General features: G+C 42.9%; 1 protein-coding gene across 1 annotated transcript in view; it reads right to left on the reverse strand.

Annotated features, from left to right (window-relative positions):
* Positions 1-2,752: 2,752 nt before the first annotated feature.
* LOC308369978 (protein NLRC3-like) overlaps positions 2,753-12,656 on the reverse strand; it is a gene marked incomplete at both ends in the record, with an annotated part of 13,533 nt that continues 3,629 nt past the window's right edge. Inside the window, 5 exons of the mRNA XM_080844537.1 lie at positions 2,753-2,819; positions 6,727-6,903; positions 7,203-7,379; positions 9,587-11,389; positions 11,633-11,758. Of these exons, the coding sequence (XP_080700663.1) occupies positions 2,753-2,819; positions 6,727-6,903; positions 7,203-7,379; positions 9,587-11,389; positions 11,633-11,758 (2,350 nt within the window). The remainder of the gene's footprint in view (positions 2,820-6,726; positions 6,904-7,202; positions 7,380-9,586; positions 11,390-11,632; positions 11,759-12,656) is intronic.

Consider the following 12,656-nt stretch of genomic DNA (forward strand, 5'->3'; position numbering starts at 1 on the left):
CTTCTACTGTTAACTCTTTCACTAGTGCCTCTACTACTGATAACTCTTTCACTAGTGCCTCTCTCCTACTGATAACTCTTTCACTAGTTCCTCTACTACAGATAACTCTTTCACTAGTTCCTCTACTACAGATAACTCTTTCACTAGTGCCTCTCTTCTACTGTTAACTCTTTCACTAGTGCCTCTTTACTACTGATAACTCTTTCACTAGTGCCTCTCTACTACTGATAACTCTTTCACTAGTGCCTCTCTACTACTATTGACGACCAACTGACATTCACTCACCACATTGCCTCTGTCTCCTGGTCGTCCTGCTTCGCACTATTCAACATCCGCAAAATCAGGCCGTACTTATCCGAGTGCGCCACCCAGAATGAGAATAGTCTAGATTGCTGTACTTGCAGACGGCAGTGCTAAACGACGCTCGTTAGACGAACGCAGCATCTGGGGGGTAACATTTGCCCTTACAAGAGCATTTAAGTCAGTGGGAGCAGAATCAGCTATCACTCTTTAAGCAAGCATAAATTACTTGAACGTAATGCAAGCAGCTACAGGCAGCCAGTGGAGCTCAATAGGAAGTAGGCTGATGTTTGCCCTTTTCAGTTCATTTAGGGTTGCTACAGTTTTCCAGCAAATCATCCTGCCTTTAAGTCTAACTAGACAGAATGTTTTACCTTGCCTGAAGTGAAGTTTAAATGAGGAAAAAACTGAGGTGAAACAGTATGGAAGCTTTAGGCTTACTGTAGGACAACTACAGCAGTTTCACAGAAAAGTTTACATAGAGCAGATTGAGATGCTACAAACACCTTTTACAGTCTGATGGGATCTAAACATTTTAGTTATGGCACATTATGGCATCTGCTATGACAGGTTTATGACACAGACATGTCAGTCATATGTCACCACAGTCATGTCACGTGTAACAGAATGATGACTGGAGTCTGAAGTTGTCCCAGGGTTCAGTGATGTCATCAGAGGGCAGATACAAATGGAACCAAGAACATTTACTTATTCAACTACAAGCTTATTTATGTATTTATTTACTATGTATTACGTATTCATTGAACAGCGTATTCATTGATTTATGAACTATTTAATAAGTATCTCACTTCTGAAAGAGAATGGAGCCTAGAATATTTACTTATTCATTTAAAAGCTTATATATTTATTTGAAGGTAGGGTAAAACTACAAGAAATCCAACATATGTACAGTGCCACTTGAAAGTATGTGAACCCCTTGAGCAATATGAGTTTTCTGTTGTTTTACCATGATTTTTCATTTTTTTCATCACCAATTTTCCATAGATGAAATGTCAGGTTTATGTTAAATCATTTGCATGTACTTGTTTAGAGGGAATTGTTTGAGTAGCCAAAAAACTTCATGAAACATGGAATTAGTGTATTTTCAAAAGTAAGTTAAGTCAAGCAGGTAACAGATTCGGTGAAACATATTTGGATGCTTAGAAGTGGACGCCCATCAAGACCATCACCAAGAAGCACCAGAAGAAGAATAAATCAGGTAAAAGTCAACCCACACATCACCTCTAAAGAGTTTCGGACCTCTCTGGCAGCATCTGGGGTAAATGTACATGGGTCTACAATCAGACGAAAATTGAATAGACATGACATTCATGATCGGGTTGCTAGAAGGAAGCCTCTGCTCTCAAGAAAGAACAAAACTGCCCGTTTCAACTTTGCCAGAGAGCACTTGGATAAACCAAAGGCCTATTGAAGTCCCTTCTTTGGACAGATGAGTCCAAGATAGAATTATTTGGTCACGATCAAAACCAACAATTTTCGTCTGATTGTAGACCTATGTAAATTTACCCCAGATGCTGCCAGAGAGGTCCGAAACTCTTTAGAGGTGATGTGTGGGTTGACCTTTACCTGATTTATTCTTCTACTGGTGCTTCTTGGTGATGGTCTTAATGGGCGTCCACTTCTAGGCAAAGATTATTTGTCTTGGATGGATGGATGGAGCTGGAATCTTTTGGAGATGGTCTTATAGCTTTCCCAAGACTGATGGGCTGCCAGTTGGGCTGCCAGTACCTTCTTTCTGATGTTCTCGGATATCTCGTTTCCTCTCTGCATTGTTGATCTGGCACTACTAATCATGGTAAAACAACAGAAAACTCTTAAGTGCTCAAGGGGTTCACATACTTTTAATTGGCACTGCATATGAACTTCAGTATATCAATACAAGTAAATATGCAATTATATTTAAATATTCAGTGTGTCAAAGCTATGCAATTTCACTGTGCACCTTATCAAGATCAAGATATGTATTTTAGCTAAACAAATGACAATGGATTATCACATCCAACTTAATGCGATAAAGGTTAGTTTATGCTAATACCAGCACATGTAATATCAACTTGCACATTAAAAAGAACCTTAAACGTATTAATTTATAAGCTTATTTATTTACTATTTATGAAGTATCTCGCTTCTGAAAGAAAAACTTCAATGGGGCTTCGGCCAGTCTATCAAATTAATCACATCAGAGTATACGTTAAATCACAAAACTTTGATCATATTACTCTCTCTGTTACACACATGTTCGGGTGAGTCTACCACCCCTATACGCCCTGCAGAAGTTTGTTTCGGATTGCGGGTGGTGTGTGAACTCAAATGCACAACTCAGACAAATGCAGTAGATTTAGAATAATGGTTTTTCTGTCCAGGGTTCGGTACACGGTTAGACAGTCCAACAAGCAGGCAAACAAATCAAAGGGCAAAGGCAAGAGAGAAGTCAAATACAGTCCAGGGTCGGTAACACGAGGAACTTACTTGAACTCGGAGAGAACACTGAGAGAACACTGAGAGAACACGGAGAGAACACGGAGAGAACACGGAGAGAACACGGAGAGAACACGGAGAGAACACGGAGAGAACACGGAGAGAACACGGAGAGAACACGGAGGAGACACAGAGAATCAACACGTAACAAATATGACGATCCAGCAACGAGAGACAAGAACACAGGGAGTATATATACACACACACACACACAACAGATAACAAGGGACAGGTGAAGACAATCAAGGCGGGGCAGATAATGAGACACAGGTGGACTAAACAAGGGAATTAACAGGAACAGATAACGAGGGACAGGTGAGAACAATCAAGGCGTGGGAGACAATGACAGCAAGGAGGGCATATGGCAAACACCAACAAACACAGGGAAGCACATGGTGGAAAGCACATGGTGGGAACAAGGAAGCACAAAGACTAGACAAGGAACAAAGATCACATGGCACACAAGGGAGACAAACTAATAAACAGCAGACACACAAGCAGAATAACAAGGGGAGGGCGTGAGGAGACAGACACGAGGAGACAAGGGTAAACAAACACAAATGAAGAAACACGTGAGAACACAAGGGATACATAGGGAAACAAGACAGGGACAGAGCACAGACCTTACAGAAGTTGGCAGATAGACAACTTCTCCAATCACCACGCTGAAGAGAGTGCTTAGTTCAACTCCTCCTCCAATCACCACACTGAAGAGATTTTTTAGTTCAATGCTGTTTAATGTTGACTGGAAGTAGGGTTAAACTATAGGAAATACAATATACATATATAACCTTCAATACAACAATAACAAATAATCTAAAATGATATTTGAATATTAGGTGTGTCAATGCTCTGCAATTCCTAGCGTGCACCTTATCATTGATCAACTAAGATGTGTATTTTAGTTAAACTAATGACAATGGATTATCACATCCAACTTAATGCACTAAGGTTTAGTTTATGCTTATACCAGCAAAATCAACTTGCATATTAAAAGTTAAATCTAACATTAAACCAACTCATATGGCCAACAAATGTGTTTTAAGACTATTGTTTACAAACTGACATACCAACAGAGCATCCAAAGGCATGAAATCTAACAGATGAGTAACAATATCATGAACAGAAGTAACATACATACATTTTTTTTTCATCTACTAATATACTTCCAGAACTAAATATATGGTGTTGATGACATCATTGATAAACAAAGTCTCTTAAAGGGACAGTGTAAATTAACTACACACTGACACAGGTTTTGACAGATATTCATACAATCTCAATAATACACTATATCTCAACATGGCTACACACTGTATATACATATATCACAAAACAATAACAAATCCCAGGAAGCCTATTTATACATCACATATGGATAAATCTGAAGTCCCGCCCCCCAGTCCATATCTCCATGTGTGCACATGATTGAGAGAGACTGGTCCTGCTCTGTCTGCTGAGTCCAAGCTGCATGCTGTCAATCATCTCTGGCAAATCAGGACACGCCTCCACTCTCCTTTCATCTAACTGTTGTGCTCCCCTCAGGAAGAGGCTGTTTGCTGTGTGCTGCTGGAAGCTGAGAACATGTTCATGTTCCTCCCCAGACATTCTGCAGGAGAGATGCTGGATCCCACCCTGTCTTCATGAGCTTCTGGACCAAAAGACCCCATCCAGCTCAGGGCCTTGGCTCTACACACTGCTGCTCACAATTGCATTCTGCAGGATAAAGGAGAGAATACAATAATGAATCAGTCTCTTCTGGATCACAGACCCCATCCAGCTCACATCTGTCGTGTAACTATCTGTATGACAAGAGAAAAGACACAACAAACCACCAGTCTCCATGACAACTGTCTCCCAGTGACCCAGACTGCATGAGAGACAGAGGCCGGCTGTATTCTTACATCAGTAACAGCAGCCATGATAAACACATTCACACATTAGACACACTGCTGCAAAAACCGTAAGGGTGGAGCTACAAAATCCAAAACCACTGGTCTAATCAGAAGAAAAGATAGGCGTCTGGCCCAAACAAATATAGATGGCTGCACATTCCCTTTATGGTGTTTGTAACCTTTTCCACAGTTATAACTTACTGTTAAACAGTCTCTCACTTAGCTTGAACCTGTGACCTTGGGCATGGGAGCCTGAGACACACTAAGATGAGATAGTATTATGACTCTTACTGGAGTTACTTTGATGTGAGTTAATGACTGGAGTGACTTTACAAAAATAAAATGGACAGTCAAACAGACAGAATGGAAAAAAGAAAGAAAGAAACATGAGGAATTGACATAAAAAGAAAAAGAGGTGGGGGAAAGGAATGAGAGTGACAGACAGAGATGTGGGCCAAGGGTCAAGGTCAAAGGTCACAAACAAACAAACATGATGAGTAAAAGATGACAAATAACCAAAGGATGAGATGAGATGTAAGACAGGCCTGAGCTGTAAGGTGTAAGAAGGAAAAAGAAATGGGGAAGAACGAGGGAGAGAGAAGGATGAAAGATGGATGAGCAAAAACAGAGGACCACAGAGGAAACAGACAGAAGAGAGAGAATCTGGAGAACATGAAATAAAAGACAGGCCTCCATGTTGGGTCTCAAGTTATAAAGACCTGAGTGAGATGGTTAGATATTTACTCACTGTAGTTTCTCTAGTTTATTGTGGGGGTCCTTCACTAGAGCTGAGAGCTGCTCAACATCTGATGCACTCAGGTTATTGTGCATCAAGTCTAGCTGTGTGAGTCTTGAGGAGTGTGAGGTCAGGGCAGAGGCCAGAAAGGAACAGCTCTTCTCTGTCAGCGTACAACCAATCAGCCTGAGAGAAACATAATTATACACCTGCATATTACTCATCAATCCCCTACCAACACTCCCCCCCCCACCACCCCCCCACCAACACACACACTCACTCTCAGGGATAAAAACACACACACACAGGGATACACACACACACATATATCAGATATAGCAGTGAGACAATCCAGTAGGATATAGCACATAGAGCAGTGAGACAGTCCAGTAAGATGAAGCACATAGAGCAGTGAGACAGTCCAGTTAGATGAAGCACATAGAGCAGTGAGACAGTCCAGTAAGATGAATCACATAGAGCAGTGACACAGTCCAGTAAGATGAATCACATAGAGCAGTGAGACAGTCCAGTGAGAAGAAGCACATAGAGCAGTGAGACAGTCCAGTAAGATGAATCACATAGAGCAGTGAGACAGTCCAGTAAGATGAAGCACATAGAGCAGTGAGACAGTCCAGTAAGATGAAGCACATAGAGTAGTTAGACAGTCCAGTAAGATGAAGCACATAGAGCAGTGAGACAGTCCAGTAAGATGAAGCACATAGAGTAGTGAGACAGTCCAGTAAGATGAAGCACATAGAGCAGTGAGACAGTCCAATTAGATGAAGCACATAGAGCAGTCCCCCCCCCCCCCCCCCCCCTCCACACACAGACACAAACAGACACACACACTCAGGTATACACACACACGCACACACAGGAACACCAACACACACACTCAGGGGAACAAACTTACACACACAAACACATTCAGGGATACACATACACACACAGATGAACATACACAGACAGGGACACAAACATTCACACACACACACACACACACACACACATATACACACACACATATACACACACACACAGAGAGAGAGCAAGACAGAGAGAGAGAGAGAGAGAGAGAGTGAGAGAGAGAGAGAGCAAGACAGAGACGGCCTAGTTGCTTCTGAAGCTCTGCCTCATGCACCAAAGGAAAAAACACCAACATACATATAATTAATTAAACTAAAAACACCTTTATTTTAGTAGTATTTCACTTACACACACTACCCCACCCCCCCCCCCCCCCCCCCCACCCCCAACACACACTCAAACACAAATACTTCATGAAATTATGCTTACTGTAGATTCTCCAGTTTGCAGTTTTGATGAGAAAGAGCAGAACATAAATGTTTCACTCCTGAGTCTCCCAGCAGCTCATTGCCACCCAGGTCCAGCTGTGTGAGACTTGAGGAGTGAGAGGTCAGGGCAGAGGCCAGATGGGAACAGCTCTTCTCTGTTAGGTCACACTCAAACAGCCTGGGAGAGACATAATGATACATCTGAATATTACTCGCCAATCACCCCCCCCCCCCCCCCCCCGCACACAGACACAAACAGACATACAGTACACATAATTAGGTATACAAACCTACACACACACTCAGGGATACACACACACAGATATATACAGCCTAGATGCTTCTGAAGGCTCTGTCTCATATAATCACCAAAGGAAGAAACACCCACTCATTTAACTAAAAATACCTTTATAATATTAGTATTACACTTACCTACACACTCACACAAACACAAATACAACATTCAATTATGCTTACGTTAGTTGCTCCAGTTTGCAGTTTTGATGAGAAAGAGCAGAACATAAAAATTCCACTCCTGAGTCTCCGAGCAGCTCATTGCATCCCAGGTTCAGCTGTGTGAGACTTGAGGAGTGTGAGGTCAGGGCAGAGGCCAGATAGGAACAGCTCTTCTCTGTCAGATTACAGCCCAGCAGCCTGGGAGAAACATCATGATACATCTGAATATAAATCATCAATCCTCTATCCCCCAACACACACTCAGGGATACAAACACACACATACACACACAGACACACACACGAAATGATGCTTACTGTAGTTTCTCCAGTTTGCAGTTTTGATGACAAAGAGCAGAACATAAAAGTTTTACTCCTGAGTCTCCCAGCAGCTTATTGTCCCCCAGGTGCAGCTGTGTGAGACTTGAGGAGTGTGAGGTCAGGGCAGAGGCCAGATAGGAACAGCTCTTCTCTGTCAGGGTACAGTAACACAGCCTGGGAGAAACATCATGATACATCTGAATATTAATCATCAATCCTCTATCCCCCCACACATACTCAGGGATACACCCACACCCACACACATACAAACACAGACACACACACACACACACACATACACACACACACACACACACACACACACGCGCACACACACACACACACACACACACACACACACACACACACACACACACACACACACACACACACACACACACACACACACACACACACACACACAGGGACACCACAAACACACACTCAGGGGAACAAATTCACACACACAAACACACTCAGGGATACACATACAAACTGATAAACACACACAAACACACACACACAATGTGATGTCAGGACAGAGGCCAGATAGAAAAGCACTGGCCTACCAGGTATGTGGATTCTGAAGACTGTAGAGATGCTCTCTCTATTCCATGGCAGTGATGCAGACAAGCAGCCATTTACAGTGCATTAGGTGCAGGTGCTGCAGTTAGCAGTAGTTCACAAGACATATGCTGGGTTCAACAGTAAGCAGTAGCTCACAAGACATATGCTGGGTTCAACAGTAAGCAGTAACTCACAAGACATATGCTGGGTTCAACAGTAAGCAGTAACTCACAAGACATATGCTGGGTTCAACAGTAAGCAGTAACTCACAAGACATATGCTGGGTTCAACAGTAAGCTGTAGCTCACAGGACATATGCTGGGTTCAACAGTAAGCAGTAGCTCACAAGACATACAGTATGCTGGGTTCAACAGTAAGCTGTAGCTCACAGGACATATGCTGGGTTCAACAGTAAGCAGTAACTCACAAGACATATGCTGGGTTCAACAGTAATCAGTAGCTCACAAGACACATGCTGGGTTCAACAGTAAGCAGGAGCACACAAGACATATGCTGGGTTCAACAGTAAGCAGTAGCTCACAAGACATATGCTGGGTTCAACAGTAAGCAGGAGCACACAAGACACATGCTGGGTTCAACAGTAAGCAGTAGCTCACAAGACACATGCTGGGTTCAACAGTAAGCAGGAGCACACAAGACACATGCTGGGTTCAACAGTAAGCAGGAGCACACAAGACACATGCTGGGTTCAACAGTAAGCAGTAGCTCACAAGACACATGCTGGAATCAACAGTAAGCAGTAGCTTTCAAGATATATGCTGGGTTCAACACGGTAAACCCAACCCTCGGAACTTTCCACTTCTGAAAAAATATGTGTTCACTAGATCAGCTTGAAAAACAATACAGGATAGATTTCCACATAGATTTTCAGGGCAGAGGTAAAATAGGAAAAGCTCTTCTCTGTCAGGGAGAAACAACATGATACACCTGAACAACAGACGGGTCCAGTGTCCTACAGGGTTCAGGGGTTAGTGGTGGTGTGTTGCTGCCCTATAAGGGTTAGGGTTAGTGTCCTACAGGGTTCAGGGGTTAGTGGTGGTGTGTTGCTGCCCTATAAGGGTTAGGGTTAGTGTCCTACAGGGTTCAGGGGTAAGTGGTGGTGTGTTGCTGCCCTATAAAGTTTTAGCATTCACACTATAACTCAAAGAAACTGGAATTGGACTTTGTATTACAAAATGTGAAATATTTTGAATACAACCTAGCCTGGCATTCACAATATTTACATGAAAATGTATATTATAGACAAATATCTTATGTACTCAAAATAACCCTCAAGTTAATGAACCTATAGAAAACACCAAACAACTGTGAGGTATGAACTGCAGTCAGGAGTGTTTGCTTTACTCTCAGTTTAGGAGAAATGTTCTCCTATCAGGGCAGTTCATTAAGACCCTCTTACTTTTTCTCTTTCTCTCTCTCTCTCTCACACACACACACACACACACACACACACACACACACACACACACACACACACACACACGCACAGTATGTTACCAAGCTGATGTAGATTTTGTGACCACTGGCACCAGCTTCTGCAGAACTTCATCTGGACTGAGGAGTTCAGTCAGGTCTTCCTCTGGTGACTTTATGTAGTTCCGCAGGTCAAACTCATCCAGCTGCTCTTTTGGAATCGTAAACTTAAAACTAATAGTCTTCCACTCTCCTGGTAAGAGCACGTCCACACACAGAGTTCCTGAGCCCCTGTCAATGACCTCCACTACAGCATGGTGATTCAGCTCATTCAAACAGTAGAACAGGTTGATCCTTCTGTCTGGTTCATCATCTTGATGTCTGATCATCTGTTTGACACACTGGACTGTTTGCTCTGAGCTCTGTGATTGGCTTCTTGTCTGTGGCAGTAGGTGACTTAAAAGATTCTGATTGGACTCCAGTGAGAGGCCCAGGAGGAAGCGGAGGATGAGGTCCAGGTGTCCATTCGTACTTTGTAAGGCCAGATCCACTGCAGTCTTGTGTAGGTCATGTAGTGTTGCAGCTCTGAACAGAGCAGAGAGCTGAGAGGTTTGCTTTTGGTCAGGCATGTTTCTCTCTCTGTTGCTGAAGCACAGGAACACGTATAAAGCTGCAAGAAACTCCTGAATGCTCAGATGCACAAAGCTGAACACCTTCCCCTGGTACAGCCCAGACTCCTCTCTGAAGATCTGAGTACACACTCCTGAGTACACTGATGCTTCTGTGACATCAATGCCACACTCCCTCACGTCTGCCTCATAAAAGATCAGATTGCCTTTCTCCAGCTGTTGGAAAGCCAGTTTCCCCATTTTGAAAATCATCTCTTTGTCTCTCTCTTTTCTCTCTGTGTACTTTTCATTTGTTATGCTTGTCTGAATGATCAGGAAGTGTGTGTACATTTGAGTCAAAGTCCTTGGCATTTCTACTTTCTCTGATGTTCTCTCAACAACAGTGGCGGTAATCCAGGAGAAGACTGGAATGTGGCACATGATGTAGAGGCTCCTGGATGACTTCAGGTGTGTGATAGTTCTACTGGCCAGGTTCTCATCACTGATTCTGATCCTGAAGTACTCCTCTTTCTGTGGGTCGCTGAATCCCCTTATTTCTGTCACCTGGTCCACACACGTGGGTGGAATCTGATTGGCTGCTGCTGGTCGGGTGGTGATCCAGAGGAGAGCAGAGGGAAGCAGATTACCCTTGATGAGATTTGTCAGCAGCACGTCCACTGAGGCTGGCTCTGTCATATCAGAACACCTCGGGTTTGAGTCCAAATCTAGGGGAAGTCGACACTCATCCAGACCATCAAAGATGAAAATGACTCTTGAATTGGTGAAGATTGCTTGATTTTCTATTCCTGAGAAAAAGTGCTGAATAAGATCCACCAGACTGAGTTTTTTCTCCTTCATCAGGTTCAGCTCTCGGAAAGGAAGAGGAAATATGAAGTGGACATCCTCATTGGCTTTGCCTTCAGCCCAGTCCAGAATGAACTTCTGCACAGACACTGTTTTTCCAATGCCAGCCACTCCCTTTGTCAGCACTGTTCTGATGGGTTTGGGTCTTCCAGATGAGGGTTTAAAGATGTCATTGCAGTTAATTGGTCTGCCTCGTGTTGCTTCTCTCCAGGATGCTCTCTCTATCTGTCTGACCTCATGTTCATCATTGACCTCTCCTCTTCCCCCCTCTGTGATGTAGAGCTCTGTGTAGATCTTACTGAGGAGTTTTGGAATTCCCTGTTTTGTGATTAACTCAGTCAGACACTGAAACTTCTTCTGAAGATGGGATTTGTGGATCTGCTGCATTTTCACATTTACTGGACCAGGTTGGTCTCTGTGTGTGAAAACAAGAACAAATATTAAATAAGTTCTTTACTGTAATATCAGTTTAACTTTCTGTCTGCACAGTTCAATGAACATCTAGATACTATATATTAAAGAAATATCTTTAACTGCCCATTCATATAAATATCTACCTTAAAAGACAAGTCAAACACCTTTGTTACACTTCAGGTGTACTTCAAATGACTGTATAGATGATTGTATTTCCTGTGGTAAAGTCCTGAATACTACTCACCTCTGACCAGCAGGATCACCTCCTTCTGCTAGGAGGGGTGGATGAGCCATGGACCAGTCACTCTTCATTGACACACAGCTCGGTACAGGAGAGTGTGATCTCTTTGATCTCTCCTGCTGGATTGAGCTGTATTTCACACACCCCCCCCCCCCCCCCCCCACACACACACACACACAGACACACACATACACAGGCGCACACACACACACACACAGACACACACATACACAGGCGCACACACACACACACACACACACATACACAGGCGCACACACACACACAACAAAACAAAGTTATCAGCACTATAAGTAAAACAAAACAACAGGTTCCAGGTTTTATTTTTGTCTGCAATACTATATTATAACATGTTGCAATTTCAAGGAATGTACTTGATTAATTTACTTAGGAAGACATTTTGATTTGAACAGCAAAGTCAAAGATAAATATAGCTGCAAGCAGCAATGGAGGGTTCATGCAGCGAATCGGCCAAATTCGATTGGCTGTTGAAGGCGAAAGCTTTCAGAACGCAATGCAGTGATAAGGCATGGTCTTTAGAAAGTCCGTGCCAATTTTGGTGAAGATCGGATCAAATTTGCGACCTGTGCAAACTTTTTAGTGTTTTGGATAAAATTAAGGTCAAAGGTCACCAAATGTATTGATTGTCCCCCAGATGGGGTCAGCAGTCCATGTACCAAATTTGGTTTTGATACATTACAGGGTTGCCGAGATATGAGCTCACTTCCTGTTTGGCGGCTTTGCCGCCAAATTCGATTGGCTGCTACTGGCGAATGCTTTCATCAATTGTTCCATAAACTAATGCAGTTCTCAGGCAGGGTCTAATGATGGTCTGCGCCAATTTTGGTGAAGATCAGATCAAATTTGTGAGCTGTGTTTGCTTTTTAGTGTTTTTGACTAAATTCAATATGGCGCCCTGATCAATTATGATAATGTCACATATTTGCATGTGTCAACCTAAAGACCTCCAAGAGCACGAGTAGATCCCACTAGTAAGTTGAAATTCCAA

The sequence above is a fragment of the Sprattus sprattus genome (genome assembly GCF_963457725.1).
Source record: "Sprattus sprattus genome assembly, chromosome: 9".
NCBI classification, from domain to species: Eukaryota; Metazoa; Chordata; class Actinopteri; order Clupeiformes; family Clupeidae; genus Sprattus; species Sprattus sprattus.